Source organism: Oryctolagus cuniculus, chromosome 2 (genome assembly GCF_964237555.1).
Source record: "Oryctolagus cuniculus chromosome 2, mOryCun1.1, whole genome shotgun sequence".
Lineage (NCBI taxonomy): Eukaryota > Metazoa > Chordata > Mammalia > Lagomorpha > Leporidae > Oryctolagus > Oryctolagus cuniculus.
The window spans coordinates 114,226,685-114,240,656 of NC_091433.1; the positions used below are offsets into that span (position 1 = coordinate 114,226,685).

General features: G+C 55.4%; 1 protein-coding gene across 5 annotated transcripts in view; it reads right to left on the reverse strand.

Moving 5' to 3' along the window:
- Nucleotides 1-13,972, reverse strand: part of PAX8 (paired box 8) — a 57,902-nt gene that overhangs the window by 16,468 nt on the left and 27,462 nt on the right. For 3 of the 5 annotated variants that reach the window (XM_051836593.2, XM_051836585.2, XM_051836591.2), the window contains exons 2-6: nt 9,175-9,340; nt 6,596-6,793; nt 5,019-5,107; nt 4,560-4,685; nt 4,122-4,297 (exon numbers count right to left, since the gene is read on the reverse strand). In XM_051836593.2, the coding sequence (XP_051692553.1) occupies nt 4,122-4,297; nt 4,560-4,685; nt 5,019-5,107; nt 6,596-6,793; nt 9,175-9,340 (755 nt within the window). Of the gene's footprint in view, nt 1-4,121; nt 4,298-4,559; nt 4,686-5,018; nt 5,108-6,595; nt 6,797-9,174; nt 9,341-13,972 lie in introns of all 5 variants that reach the window. The other 2 variants (XM_051836578.2, XM_051836588.2) reach the window with 1 other exon arrangement.

The following is a 13,972-nucleotide window of genomic DNA, read 5'->3' on the forward strand; positions in this document are numbered from 1 at the left end:
GTCAGCTCAGAGAGGGTCCCCAGGCAAGCAAGCCTCGCTCCTCCCTACAGCCCTGCAGCCTTGTCTTCCCACATGACCCCGAAACCCCCAGGCAAAGCTCTTTTCCTCCTTGGACTCTCTCCCTCTCTACTCCACCCAGCCTCCTTAGCTGGCTCCTCCTCTGACTCAGAGCCCTGCTGTTCTCCCAGCGCCAGGCTCTGGGGTTTCCCTTTCCACCTCCCCAGAATTCACGGTCAGCAGGTGGCTTGGGTGGCCAGGCACAGGATGAGCACTCCATTCAGAGGACCGTGCCCTGGCTGGACAACTGGGCTCCTGCTTCCTCTCTTCACATGGTTTGGGCCCACAGAATACAGGACAGCACCAAGGGCAGAGGCAGCCAGCCCACAGGACTGTTCAGAGTGCATCTGCCTACTAATGAAGTAATTTTCCTCCAGATTCAGTTAGGAAACTCATCACTTTCCTGCGTGGGGTGGAGCTGAGATTCAGACCCCAGTGGTCTGCTGTCAAGCTCTGGCCTGACCCGGGTGACGCAGGGCCCACCTCTTGCATTCTGCAGGAGCTGACATCAGAGCTTCGCCTCTGTTCTCCTGACCAAGTGCTCTCGGCAGCCGTGAGGCATGGGCAAGTAGTGTTGTGTCCCATTTTATATGTGGAGAGCCTGGAACCCAGGGTGGGTAAAGCTCCCAGTTCTATGCACTGAAATCGGGACTAAACCCAAGACTTTGGCTGCTAACCCTATTTCTTCTTCTTTCTCTCCATGTCCAAGCAAATAGAAACTTGCAGGCCCAGCTTGAGAATGATGCTTGGGGTTAATTTGGTGTGAAAACCTATCAAGTACTTGGGAGTTTTCTTCAATAAAACTTTAGACTCCTACCAGCATCCCTTGCCATGAGCACAGCTGTCTCCTATGGTGCTTCTTCCAAAAAGCACTTGTTCACCTGACGGCACGAATACTCCAGACTCCCCATGGCTCCCTCCCCCATGAGGGACAGCACACACCTGTTCCTCACATACAGGTCACACACATCACAAGTGTGATGGGTGAAAGGTTGCACAAAACTGAAATCGGGGAGTGCCCCGCTAAAGTCAGCCATTGCATCAGGCTCTCCAAGGAGGCCCAGCGCTTTCTGGTTGCACCCCAGGAGCTTCCGGAAGCTGCCGTCCATTCGGGAGGTCATCAGGGCACCATAAGTGTGCAGCGGCCATGACTGACTAAATGGTGCTCTGGCTCCACGCCTTCCCAGGGTTGGGAGCCTACTTAGAGACAGGGCGGAGTTGCTTCAAGCCTGGCTTAATGACATTGAACAAAATATCTAATTTCTAGAGAGTGTAAGAAAAGTTTAAAATACCATAATACATATTGATTCAATACCAAAATATCTACTCAAAATCCTGTGACTGTCCCAAGATCCAGGCAATTCAGCGAAAAAGGAAAAAAAAATCACCTACAGAGCCAGACATTTTAGGGTTGTTGCACTGAGTGGCTTAACCATCTCAGTAATGACTGGATTTTTTTGCTGGGCTTGAACTTGAGTTGGGGGCAGAGTGGCACAATGCTTTGGAAATTGGGCAAGTTTGAGCCCTGGTTTTCTCATAACCTGCTGAGAGGCTTCGTCTCCTTGACCTCCTGAGCCTGCTTTTCTCACTTGTAGTAACGGGGATTGTAGAATCTGCCTCTAAGACTAATGCAAAGAGTAAATGTATGTATGGTGTTTACATAAAGTTCCTAGCCTGCTCAGATGCCTCCTCAGTAGCTGTCGGCATTTTTGTTATGGAGAGCCAGAAGCTGCCAAGTTCATGGCCTCTGTCCTGGTAATATCCACATTCTGTTGACCTGCTCCCTGGTGGGCTTGCACAATAAAGAGCCGAATGGACTCCTAGCTATGCCGGGTATGAAACAGCGGCCAGGAATGAGGCCTCAGAACATTTCTCTTCAACACTTCCTCCCTTGTTGATTTTACAGAAGGGACGCCTACGTCTTTGCCCCTGCTGAGGTCGGGGGCGAGTACCTCAGCGAGCTGGAAGGCCGACCTGTGCCCTGTGAGTGGACACAGAGCGTTGCTGTGGCAGCACAGTCAGCAAAGGTGGCCTCTCTCTGCCCTCTCACCACCAAGCCAGGTGAATGAATGAGTGAGTAAATGATTGATGGAATGGGAGAAGGAACAAGGGATGGACAACTCTCTGGGCCTCAGTTTCCACTTCTGCAGGGTGGGGAACTGGAGCGGCTGAACTGTTTTCAAGTGCCTTTCCCCCAGTCTTCCAGTAAGAACTTAATGAAGCAGCATATCTAGAACAGGTGACGGTGGACGCATCTGCGTGGAACCAGGGCCAGCAGACCCAGCTTCACAGCCATCTGCTACCCCTGCCTTCCCTACACTCCCCTACCCTGGCTGATCACCACACACACAAGAACACTGGGTTTGGTGCTCACCACGGTCCCATGTAGCTCTAAGGCCTCTCTTACTCCATGATTCCCCTTGTCCCAGGGGGCTTCAAAAATTTCACAGAACATGGAATTAAAACATAAGCTTATTTTGAGTGCAATGCATTTTTGAAATTCCTGCCTAGTTTTTTGGTAATACACATTTTCCATGATATTTTTTGAAGATCCTTCAGATGCAAGGATCTCAAATTTTTTTTGCACCAAGATAAACTCGTCTGTTAATTCCATTTCCACAAAGTTTTGAAGCACCCTCATGTGGGCACCAGCAGGGTGTGGGGTCTCTGCAGTCTGGCAGGGGCCTTTGGGCGATTGAGAGATGCAGCCAGGAAGTGGCTCTGGGACCCAGCGGGCACCCAGGGTCTCCACAGCAGGAGGCTGGTGCTTGTACACTGGGTTTTGCAGGCTCGTGCTCCTGGACTGGGCTGCCTGCAGGCCCCCCGCTGTGGCCCCATCTCCCCCCTGGAGCTGCGTGCTGACTGCTAGAGAAGCACCCGGCCCTCCCACTACGCCTGCTGACGGCCAGCTCTCTCTGCACCCCTCGTAGTTGTCACAGCCAAGGCTGATAAAATCGCTGACGCAGATTGCCTGCCCAGCTGTGGGTGCTGGCATGGGCCCAGCAACCCAGACGGCCACTGGCAATGGTTCAGCTGATTATTGGCATCGTCACCATCATCCTACGCAGATCTTAAAGGCGTACGGGGCTTGTCTTACTCCTGGATCAAACGACAGCGTGAGGCAGACACCCCCTACAGACACTCTGCAGTGGGTTGACTCGGTGGGGTAGGGAGAGAAAGACACTGTGGACAGCTGCTAATGAAAGGGGGAGCGCAGTGATTCTGACGGAGCTAGAGAGACTTCGTGGACCCTGGGGTGGGGCCGTTCACGTCTCAGCCTTTCCCAGAAGCCAACCTGTCATCGCCTATTGCACCTGTCGGAAGTGCTGGGAAGACAAATCCCCTGCAGCTTATGATTTACTGCTCGGGATTTCTCAACTCACCCACTTGCTCACTCATTCAGGCCACCTTTGTGGATTATCTGTGATAGAGGGGCAGCGTGTTCAATGCGGGGGATAAGCCCTGCCCTGTCCTTAAGAAGTCTCCCATGTCTTCACCCGCCCCGTCCACTGGATGCTCCACAGAGCCCGGGAGGGGGGAGGAGCGGCCTGGGAGAGGTGCCGCCGCACAGAGCCAGGGGAGACGGATTACGTCTGAGGGGCAGTGAAGGATGCATGCAGCAGGCAGCGTTGGCGCTGAGTCATAATGGCCCGGCGGTATTTTTCCAGGCAGAGAAGTGGGAGGAAAGGCATCCCGGGAGGAGGGCAGAAAGGTGTGAACGAGGGTGACATGTTCATGGGTGTGAGTAATGCAGGAGCCTGGGGTGTGCGGCTGGGAGCGCCGGGGGTGGGGCTGCAAGTGGCAGGGAGGTCAAGGTGGGAAGACTGGGAGCTGTGGGATCTGACGCTGGCTGGGAGGGGCGAAGGCACTCCCTGCTCCTGTGGCCCCCCTGGAAAGGGCAGCCTCACTTGAGTACGGGAATGCAGGAGGGTGGGGGATGAGGCAGCAGTCAGGGCACACGCTGGGGTTGGGGCTGGGGTCGCCTGAAGCACAGACCTTGATCAAGCCCTCTAACGCCCCTGCCCAGCCCTGCTCACCTCCCTCCCACGCCCCCTGCTCCTCACCTGCTCGCCTTTGGTGTGGCTCGGGGAGGCGTAGGCCTCCGGGTAGTGCTGCCGCTCGAAGGGGCACTCCAGAGGCTCGAGGTGGTGCTGGCTGAAGGCGTCGGTGCGGAGGTGCTTCCGGGGCGCGCTGCTGCTGCTCTGTGAGTCAATGCTCAGCCGGCAGCTGTCCTGGTCACCTGCAGCACCCCCAACCCCGCAGGGAGAAAGCTGTCAGGGGACCCAAGTAACCCACGCTGCAGGCCAGACAGAGCAGCAGGCTGCACGCAGGATGCCAGGCTCCTGGGCCCCTGGGAATCTGGAATCAGAGAAAACCACTCTGCAGGTGCAGAGCCCCGGGGCTACAAGGGGGAGGCCTTGTGTCTTCAGCAAAGCCTGGGCCAGGTGCCCTCCTGTAACTGTACCCCCGTCCCGGCTGCACCCCGGGCCCCCGACACTCACTATCATCCATTTTCCTCTTGTTGTCGCTGCCAGGCTGAGCAATCCCCAGGAGCCCGTTGATGGAGTAGGTGGAGCCCAGGGAGTCTGACTGCGGAGACTCTGGAGGTGTGACAGCTGAGCTGGGGACTGCAGTGGGGTGGGAGGGAGAGGGTCAGGACACAGGGGTGACAGTCCCCACTGGCCTCGCTGCCGCTGTGGGAGAAGGCAGCGAGCCACACCTCGCAGTCACTCCTCCAGGGCTGCTGGTAGGAGAACCCTTGGAGTCAGTGCTGACCCGTGTCTTTCTCCCTTAGCACATGTCAGGGCCTCTTCCCTGGGAGCCAGGCCAGTGTGGTGCACACACAGTTTAGAGCATATGACTGTGTGTGTGTGTGCCTCCGTGTGTGGGAACATAAATGTCGACTGTGTGTGTGTGTGTGTGTGTGTGTTCAGTCCCCCCCCCCCCCCCGCCGCACTCACTCAGCGTGTGTCCTGGGCTCAGGGACTTGGTGGCCACGCAGCTGTCCATGGGGAGGTTGAATGGCTGCTGCACTTTGGTCCGGATGATCCTACAAGGAAGAGAAGAAAGCTCCTTGGAGAGAAGGAAGCAGCACTCGCGGCCATCTCAAGCCGCCTGCCATCAAACCCATGACGTCACTCCTCGGCCCTGGTCCTGCCCAGCCTCACGACTGGACCCCTGGCCCCGAAAGCAGACGTGCAGAGTGGTCTCGGTGTGTGCTCCCCGGCCCTGCTTGTCAGAGCCACCATCGAGTGCTGTCAGTCTGACCCTGTAAACCTCTCCAGCACTGCGCCCTCTGTCCACACCTGTCTGTGTGCCACCACTAACTGTCCCACCAGGGTCCCTCACTGGCTCTTGCCCCTCAACTCTTCACCCTTTCTGATTGATTCTCCTGATGGCAAAGTGGGGTTTTTGACTTGCAAGTCAGCCTCTTGCTTAAAACCTGCCAGGGCCTTCTCATTGCTCATAGGTCAGAGGCGAGAATATGAAACAGTCCAACCTCAGCCCACCTCATGCTCCTCTCCTTTTTATCTGTTGGCTTTCTGCCAGCTTCTTTTGTGAGACCCTACTAGCCACAGGGCCTTTGCATTACTATCTCACAGTTCCTTTCATTCCTCCTTTTACCTATTTAATTCTTACTCCTTGTTTTGTACTCAGGGGGAAGCCTTTTTTTTTTTTTCCCCAAAGATCTATCTATTTATTTGAAAGGCTGAGAGAGAGAGAGAGAGAGAGAATGGGAGAGGTCTTCTATCCAATGGTTCACTTCCCAGATGGCCACAAAGGCCAGAGCTGCGCCAATCGGAAGCCAGGAGCTTCTTCTGGGTCTCCCACATGGGTGCAGAGGACCAAGTACTTGGGCCATCTTCCACTGCTTTCCCAGGCCATACCAGGGAGGTGGATCAGAAGTGGAGCAGCCGGGACTCAAATTGGCACCCATATGGGATGCTGGCACTGCAGGCGGTAGCTTTACCCACTTTGGCACAGTGCCAGCCCCAGGGAGAAGCATTTTATAATCTCCCTAAGCCAAGTCACCCCATGTTTCTTTCCTTAGCAGGACATAGAGCTCTGTGCTTATACATGAGGACCTGATGAGTGTCTGGATTCTCGTTCGAGTATAAACTCTCAAGGACAGGAACTGTGTGTGTCCTAGGGCCTCCCATGTAATGAATGAGTTGTGTGTGAATGAATGAGTGAACAGGTGAATAATTGATGGAGGTCGTGAGTGAATGCTTGAATGAGGGCCAGGTTACGGGTCTCGGGGCTCAAAAAAAGATCAATTCAAGAAGATTCTTTTATTGAGTGAAAGGAGATATGGCATTTGATGAAGGCCCCTGTGGACAGTGCACTACAGATGCAGCAGAAGAGGGGGTGAACAGCACAGGGCAAAGGAAGAGGCAGGGGCACGTGACACCTGCCCAGCACCCAAGTGCTCTCTGCCTGCTCCACCCAAGCCAGGCCCTTTTTTGGATCTTTTTTCATGATTCCCCCAAAGCCCAGGGGGTCCCCCAGGCTGACGCCAGCACCTGCTGTCTCTCACCTGTTGATGGAGCTGACACTGGGGACAGTGTCGTTGTCACAGACTCCCTCAGCCAGGAGCCGGTCTCGGATCTCCCAGGCAAACATGGTCGGGTTCTGCCGCTTGTAGTCCCCGATCTTTTCCACCACTTTGGGGGTTGCCACCTTGGGCTTGGAGCCCCCGATCACTCCAGGTCGGATGCTGCCAGTTTCGTAGTACCTACTCCAATAGAGAACCCCAAAGAATTACCCAGTAAGCAGGTGCGGTCCTTGGGCAGGAACCTAGCCGGAGTCCCACTCCCCTCGGGGGCTTCTGGGGCAGGGTATGGCACTGAAACGTGCCCCTAAGGCAGGCCTTGAACACCTGCCGCTCCCAGAACTGTCTGTTTCCTTTGCTTGGGTAGGTTTGTGCTGCTGCCAGACGGGAAGCCTCTGCTAAAGATCGCACTGCGGCTTCTTTCCCCTTCCCGCGGGCCAGGACCCAATGTTTGCACCCACGGGAGCCATCCTCAGGGTCACCATTTCCCGTCTCAGGTAGGAGATAGGGCGTATGTGCTGTAGGAACTACAGATTCAGCATGGAGCCTTCTCTACCTAGTTTCTGGGGGCTCAAGCATGGCTGACTATTTTCTTTGGCCATCCTGGCTTCACCCATCCCCAGGAAGCCAGCTGGGGTCACTGGGCCCTCTGCCCTGGCTGGCTGGTTTACCTTTGCACCCTGTCCAAGCCTCACCCACATCCTTCACCCCCACTCTCTGGCTTTCTGTGGGTTCTATGGTTCAGGTTGAGGCTGCTCCTCCCCAACTCTGGAGTCTTGGCTTTGTCTGGGTCCCCGGCTGGGTCCAGCCCTATAAGCTGAGCTTCCTCTTCCAGGGCCTCCACCTCTCCCCTCTCCCCATCCTTCAACCAGCTGCCTTGGCAGATGGATTGCCCAAGTAAGGACATGGCCTTCTCCTTGATGGAGAAGCTCTCCGGTGTCTTCTGCCATGAAAAAAAAAGAATGTGGCTCTTAAAACTGCATTCAGGGGCTGGCGTTGTGCAGCGGGTTGAGCTGTCACTTGCGGCCCAGGCATCCCATATCAGAGTGTTGGTTTGAGTGGTGGCTGCTCTGCTTCTGATCCACCTTCCTACTAATGTGCTTTAGGAAGGCAGCGGAAGACGGCCCAAATACTTGAGTCCCTGCCACCCTCATAGGAGACCTGGATGGAGTTCCTGACTCCTGGCTTCGGCCTGGTCCAGCCCTGGCTTACTGTCTATATGGGGAGTGAACCAGCAGATGGAAGATTGATTTCTCTCTCTCTTCATCTCCCAACACCCGCCCCCCCGTCACTCTGCCTTTCAAAAATAAATAAATAAATCTTTTTTAAAAAGAAAAAAGCCCTTTCCACTCATTAGTGACTGCCATCTGGGGCTCACCTCTCTGGACACCACGGGTCATCTCAAGAATTCCCTGTCCTTGACCCCTGCGAAAGACCACACCTTTCCCCGACAACTTTAGGCAGGGAGCCAGGGCTTTCCACAGCTCATTTACAGACCAGGTCTCTGCCTTCCTGAACCAGAGCTCCTCTTGAATGCACATGTAGGAAGCAGGTGCATGGAGCTGACCCAAAGCCCTGAGTGCCTGGCATTTCATTTCATATGGCGCGGGGCAGGGGGTAGGGGAGGGCAGTGCATCTGCCAGTTGACTCCCCAGATGCCTGCAATAGCTGGGACTGGACCAAACCAAAGCCAGGAGTTCCCCCCAGGTCTCCCACATGGATGGCAGGGACCCACCTATTTGAACCATCACCCGTTATTAAACAGGATGAGCAACAGCAGGAAGCTGGAGTTGGGAGTGGAACCTGGACTTGAACTCAAGCTCCCCAGTGTGGAATGATGGTGCCAGGCCAGACACCTGCCCCTCTGTGGATTTCCTTTTCTTAAAAAAATATCCTTACATACCAAAACAGGGTTCCATTCTCCTAAAATCCTGATGTAATCGGCCCAGGTTGGAGCCTAGATACTGCTTACTCCCCAGGAAAGACGAGTGCTGTGAACTGCTACACTGGATCTTACAGATGGTGGCTGTCAGTCTTTATTGTTCAGCAGCATTGCCTGGTCATCTCAGTAGCATCACAGTATCTGGGCCTGGCTCCCAAAGAGGCCACGTTAATGATGGCGGAACAGGGGCCTGGGAATCTGCATCTCATCAAACAACCCTTGCGTTTCTGTTGCAGGTGCTCCAGGAGTTGCCCTTCCCAGGGCTGTGACCTGGGGAGCCAGCCCTGACCTTGTGTCCCCTCCCTAGGGGCAGCACTGCCCTGGGCCTCCACAGAGCCAGGGCTCTGCAGAAGATGCTCCTGCCTCAGGAGCAGAGGAGCCTACAGCAAACGAGACCCAGCGCAGAGGGAGAAACCAAGGCGAGAAGACATGGACCAAGAAGGAAGAAAGGGCAACGGGACAACAGACAGATGTTGGCTATGGGGAGAAGCTCAGAAGCACCTCCACACCGTGCTCGGGTCCTGAGGCCACAGCTGGACACTGGGCATGGGTCCCTGGTGGCCATGAGCTGGGCTGCAGAGGACCAGCCCTGCCCAGGCAGTGGGGTGAATTTCGTGCTTACCTGCCAAGGATCTTGCTGACACAGCCATGGCTGACGCGGAGCTGGCGAGAGATGTCGCAGGGCCTCACGCCCTGGTGGGCCAGGTCTACGATGCGTTGGCGGACCACTTCCGGCAGGGGTCTGCCATTCACGAAGGCCCCTCCCAGCTGGTTCAGCCCTCCGTGGCCTAAGGAGACAGCATTTGCAGGTGTCAGAACCGGGCAGGGAGGCTGGGTGACGATCAGCAATGAGTGTGTGTGACTGGCTGTGACCGTGAACTCCCGTCGGGATTCCCTCTGCACCCCTCCCCACAACTTCCCAGCTCCCAGGAAGGCAGGCATGGGTGGCACATGATGCTCACAGTCCCCCCCCACCATGTGATGGCTTCTGAAGGACATGTTGTGCACTGTGCTCTTCAGAGTCTCTCCTTCACTCCAAATCCCCTTCTTTCCTTCCCGCTGCCTACAAAGTGTGCAAGGAGTGGAGGAGCCCCCAGCCCCCAGGGCTGCCCTTCTTTTGCTGGGAAATACGGGCACGGGGTGAAATCTGGGCTTGTTGTATTTCTCTTTCTCCTCTTATAAACGTGGCTTCTAAACACAACCACATTGAGAAACAAAAGCACAAAGCACAAAAGCAGAGCCTCCCTGGTTCAGTTGGGGCCGAGTGAGCTGAGCCCCGCTAGTGCGCCCCTGGCCAGAGTGACCCCAAGGCCCTGCTTTCTCTCCCCAACAGGCCAGAGTGCTAAAAACGGCCGGCAGAGGCCGCAGGGCTCCCGTGAGTTCCAGGACCCACTTGGCTGGCTGCCAGAGCTGCGCCTGTTTCCTTAGCTGCTTTCTTCACTTAGCCCCTGTCCGAGGACTCAGCCTGTTTCCTTCCGAGTCCATTTACCCACACTACATAGGTGCCGGGTCCTGCAGAGGCCGAGGTGAGCGAGGAAGACTCAGTCCTTGCCCTTGTCTCGTGAGGTTTGTTACAGCGCCCCCCACCCCCACCCCGTCCCCAGCAAACAGCCGATTAACATCCCTGGGACCAGGCCTGGGAGTATGGGAGCCAGTGCAGGGTGCTTGCTCCAGGAACCGCAGACTTCTTGGAGAAGTCTCAGCTCTGCTGGAAGACGAAGAGGGGCCTAAGTAGGACAGAGAAGAGAGAAGACTGTTCCAGGTGGTGCCAACAGCACTGCGAAGGCTTAGAGGCAAGAAGGCACTCATCTGTTCACTTTCCCAGCATGCCCAGGGATTCACAGTGGATTCACAGTGCGCTGATCTCAAGGCTCGTACAGCCCTTTTCCTACTAGGAAAATGGTTTCTATGGCTTGGATGACTCAGCAGATCCAGGGAGGAGCCAGGATCCAGCCAAAGTTTAGGGCTCAGTCAAGGATGCTTCCTGGGGTGAGAGCTGGCCTTGGACTCTTGAGAGTGGCTTTGCAGCCTTGCCCTGAAGATGCCATGTGTGGCCCTGGTAGGGAGGGCGGAGCCCTGAGAGTGGAACTCCGAGGGGACTGGCAGGCAAGAAGGGAGCGCCAACCCCAGGCCTTCTGTGTAAGCCAGTTAAGACTATTTATGGTCCAGGGCGGGAAGTGCCTTTGTGGGCACACAGTGCCCATTACCACCCACCGACTTAGCACATTCAGAACTGCCTTGCAATGTCTCCTTGGAGGCCCAAGCTGTCTTCAGTAGAACAGTTGATTTCCCTTAAAAAGGGGGTGGGAGAGGCCATAAGCCTCTGTCCTGGGCAGTAAGTCAAGAGGAGAAGCCTGCTGGCCAAATGCTAGCGTGAGGGACAGGACGATCCACCCTCCAGCTGGAGGCATCTGGGCTGGGGCACAGCTTCCACCTGCCCAGTTCCAGGCAGACTGCCCCAGTGAATGCTTCCCCAGATGCAGCTAGCTGGCTCCTCACTGGCCACCCTGCCATTCCTGGACAAAGGGTGCAGGCATTTGCCCCTACGCTCCCTCATGGTTGCCTTCCAGCTCCTTCTGGTTTGGGCCCTGAACACAAGGGGGCGCCAGACAGCCACCCAAACACGGAAAGGCCTTGCACAGCCCCATTTTGTCCCCATTTTCTAGAACTTTCGTTGTGGAGTGCCCCCCCCGCCCCGCCCCCAGGCGTGGGTATTGTGCTAGGACCTCCATATCTGGAAGCGAGGTTTTCGACAGGCAGGAGTTTCTAACCTCTAGCAAGGCTCGGGTTTAAAACAATCATGACGTTTTGGGGTGGTGTGATTTGGTCATTGTGCCTGTTAAAAAATATTGTGCTCTCCATTGTCCTAAATCATCCTGACGAGCTGAGTCAGGACCCTTAGGAACCCAAACCCTGGGAGAGCTTTCCGGAAAGAACATTTACCTCATCAGCCAACATCCTCGTGTGGGTAAAGTGGTATTTACATTTCTGGCCCCTTAACTACGAAACCTCTGGGGCTTTATTTGATTTCACTGGCTTCTGAATGACTTTGTGGAGAGAGCCCTAGGCCAGATTCCTGCCTTCACTCAGCCTGCTTTAAGCTTATCATGTGAATTTTTTTTTCTTTTTTTTAACCAGAGTATTTCTATCTGTTGAGTGGAGCTTAACAAAACTTTTCTTGGGGCCAGCGCCATGGCTCACTAGGCTAATCCTCCACCTGCAGCGCCAGCACACCGGGTTCTAGCCCCAGTCAGGGTGCCGGATTCTGTCCTGGTTGCTCCTCTTCCTGTCCAGCTCTCTGCTGTGGCCTGGGAGTGCAGTGGAGGATGGCCCAAGTCCTTGGGCCCTGCACCCGCATGGGAGACCAGGGGAAGTACCTGGCTCCTGGCTTTGGATCAGCACAGTGCGCCGGCCGCAGCAGCCATTGGGGGGTGAACCAACGGCAAAGGAAGACCTTTCTCTCTGTCTCTCTCTCACTGTCCACTCTGCCTGTCAAAAAAAAAAAAAGAAACAAACAAAAAAAAAACAAGAAAAACCTTATCTTGGTACCTGTGGCTGACCTCTAACACCTGCGGTTCAAAGGAGACAGGGGCTGAGGATGGAGAAGTGTTTGGGCAGCTGAGAGTATTCCTATGAAAGCGGAGTTTTCTTCATTTTTCATGTTCACATGGTTGAATGCTATGGCCCAAGCTTGGTGCTAGGACCAAGTGTTTCTCAAACTTGAGCAAGCATCAGAATCCCTGGGGGTGGGGAGGTGGTGGAAACAGTCAGCCGAGCCGAGTGCCGGGGTGTCTGAATCAGTAGGTCTGGGATGGGACCAGGATGTGTGTTTCCCGGTGGTACTAATCCTGCCAGTCCGGGCCCACACGTGGAGAACCACAGATTTAGGCTGGGCAACGGCCAGTCAAGGGAATGTCAAAGAACAGCTCCTTGCATTCCCCCTCCTCCAGCTTCTCCTAAGGATAGTAACTGCATCTACACTGTGGTTTTCATTTCTTCAGCTCAGCACACAGTAGCCAACCTCGGTCAAGACAAGAAGCCTGGCACTGCAGGAGCTTGATCGCGTTTGAGGGTGCAGTCAGATGCACTGGGAATCCCCGTGTGAAGGGAGAAGTCCTCCGAACGAGGTAAGAGCAGGTGCCTGGGTGCCCGTAAGCAACCAAAAGAAGTTCACTAGGGGGCCAGGTGAAGAAGTTTATACAGGAAGGACATCCATGCATAAAGACAGAGAGGAGGCCCTGGAGAGAGCAGGCAGGCCGCAGGTGGGGATAGGCCTTGTGGTCTGATGCTTAAGCTCACCCCCTGCAATGGAAGGACTTTTGTCTTCCCTGTGTCCGGTGTGGGGGAGTGGATTCCTCCGGGTGAGTCACCACCAAGTGCCCAGAGGTGGGTGCAGCCTTCCTTCCTGTCCTGGACAGGGCCAGGTGCCCACTGTGCTGACCACCTGTCCATGCTGCTGCGGATGGGGTGGGCCTGAGGCCGCAAGCCAGCAAGGAGCAGGAGCCCCCTGGTTGGGTAGGAGGTGGGGGAAGGTGTGAACCAGGAAGAGGTTTGAAGCTTCCTAGGTAAGGACCCTTTGCAAGTGTGGAGGGTGGTGGGTGGGACAGGGTGGGCATGGAGGGGGAGGACGAGACCTCCTGGCCGGATGCAAGCAGGTCCTGAGTGTGAAGATACTCAGACGAGAAAATGGAAGCTTGCCTGGAGGGTGAGAAAGGACGCATCTCACAGTAGAGAGACTTGGAGCTCCACAAAGCTCTAGCCTGCCTCCCAGAAAGCCATCCTCTGGAACAGTAACGATTGTGGTTGGTCCCAGGACTTTCCTTGGTAATTTCTTCACCCCTTGGAGAACTCGAGTTACACGCGCCCGGTCACCCTTGGCACCAGGGTCCATCAGAGCCCTGACTGCCCTGGACAGCAGCTCCATCCATTCTGCTTCCTTCAACAGTCACTCAAGGGCAGACACCTTGCCTTTGTCCACTCAGCACCAGACACAAAGGTTAATTAGCGCTTCTGTGTATACACCTGATGGAAACATGTTTGCCATTGTGCTGGCCATTGCACAAATTCCCAGAATTCCCTGCGAAGGGACCCCAGTTCCAGTGCTTTCTGTTTTTTCCTTCTATCTGCTCCTTCACAGCTCTGCTCACTCCTAAAGGGGCAATGGTTCGATGTGTTCTGCAAAAATTTCCATTTAACTACCAAGAGATTTTGCTTTCGCTCCAAAGAGCGTCAAGTGGGAGTCTGAGCCTTGACAGGCCTTGGGGAAGAGGTGTGGAGGTTGCTGTGGAGCACCCTTCAAATCATGGTGGGCCTGCTCCCCTTCCCTGCAGGGGCGGGCTTGCCAATGTGGATCAGTCTCTGATGATCTCAGCCCGATGTTGCTGCTGCTCCCCGAGGCACCTGCTCCCTCTGCAGCCCCT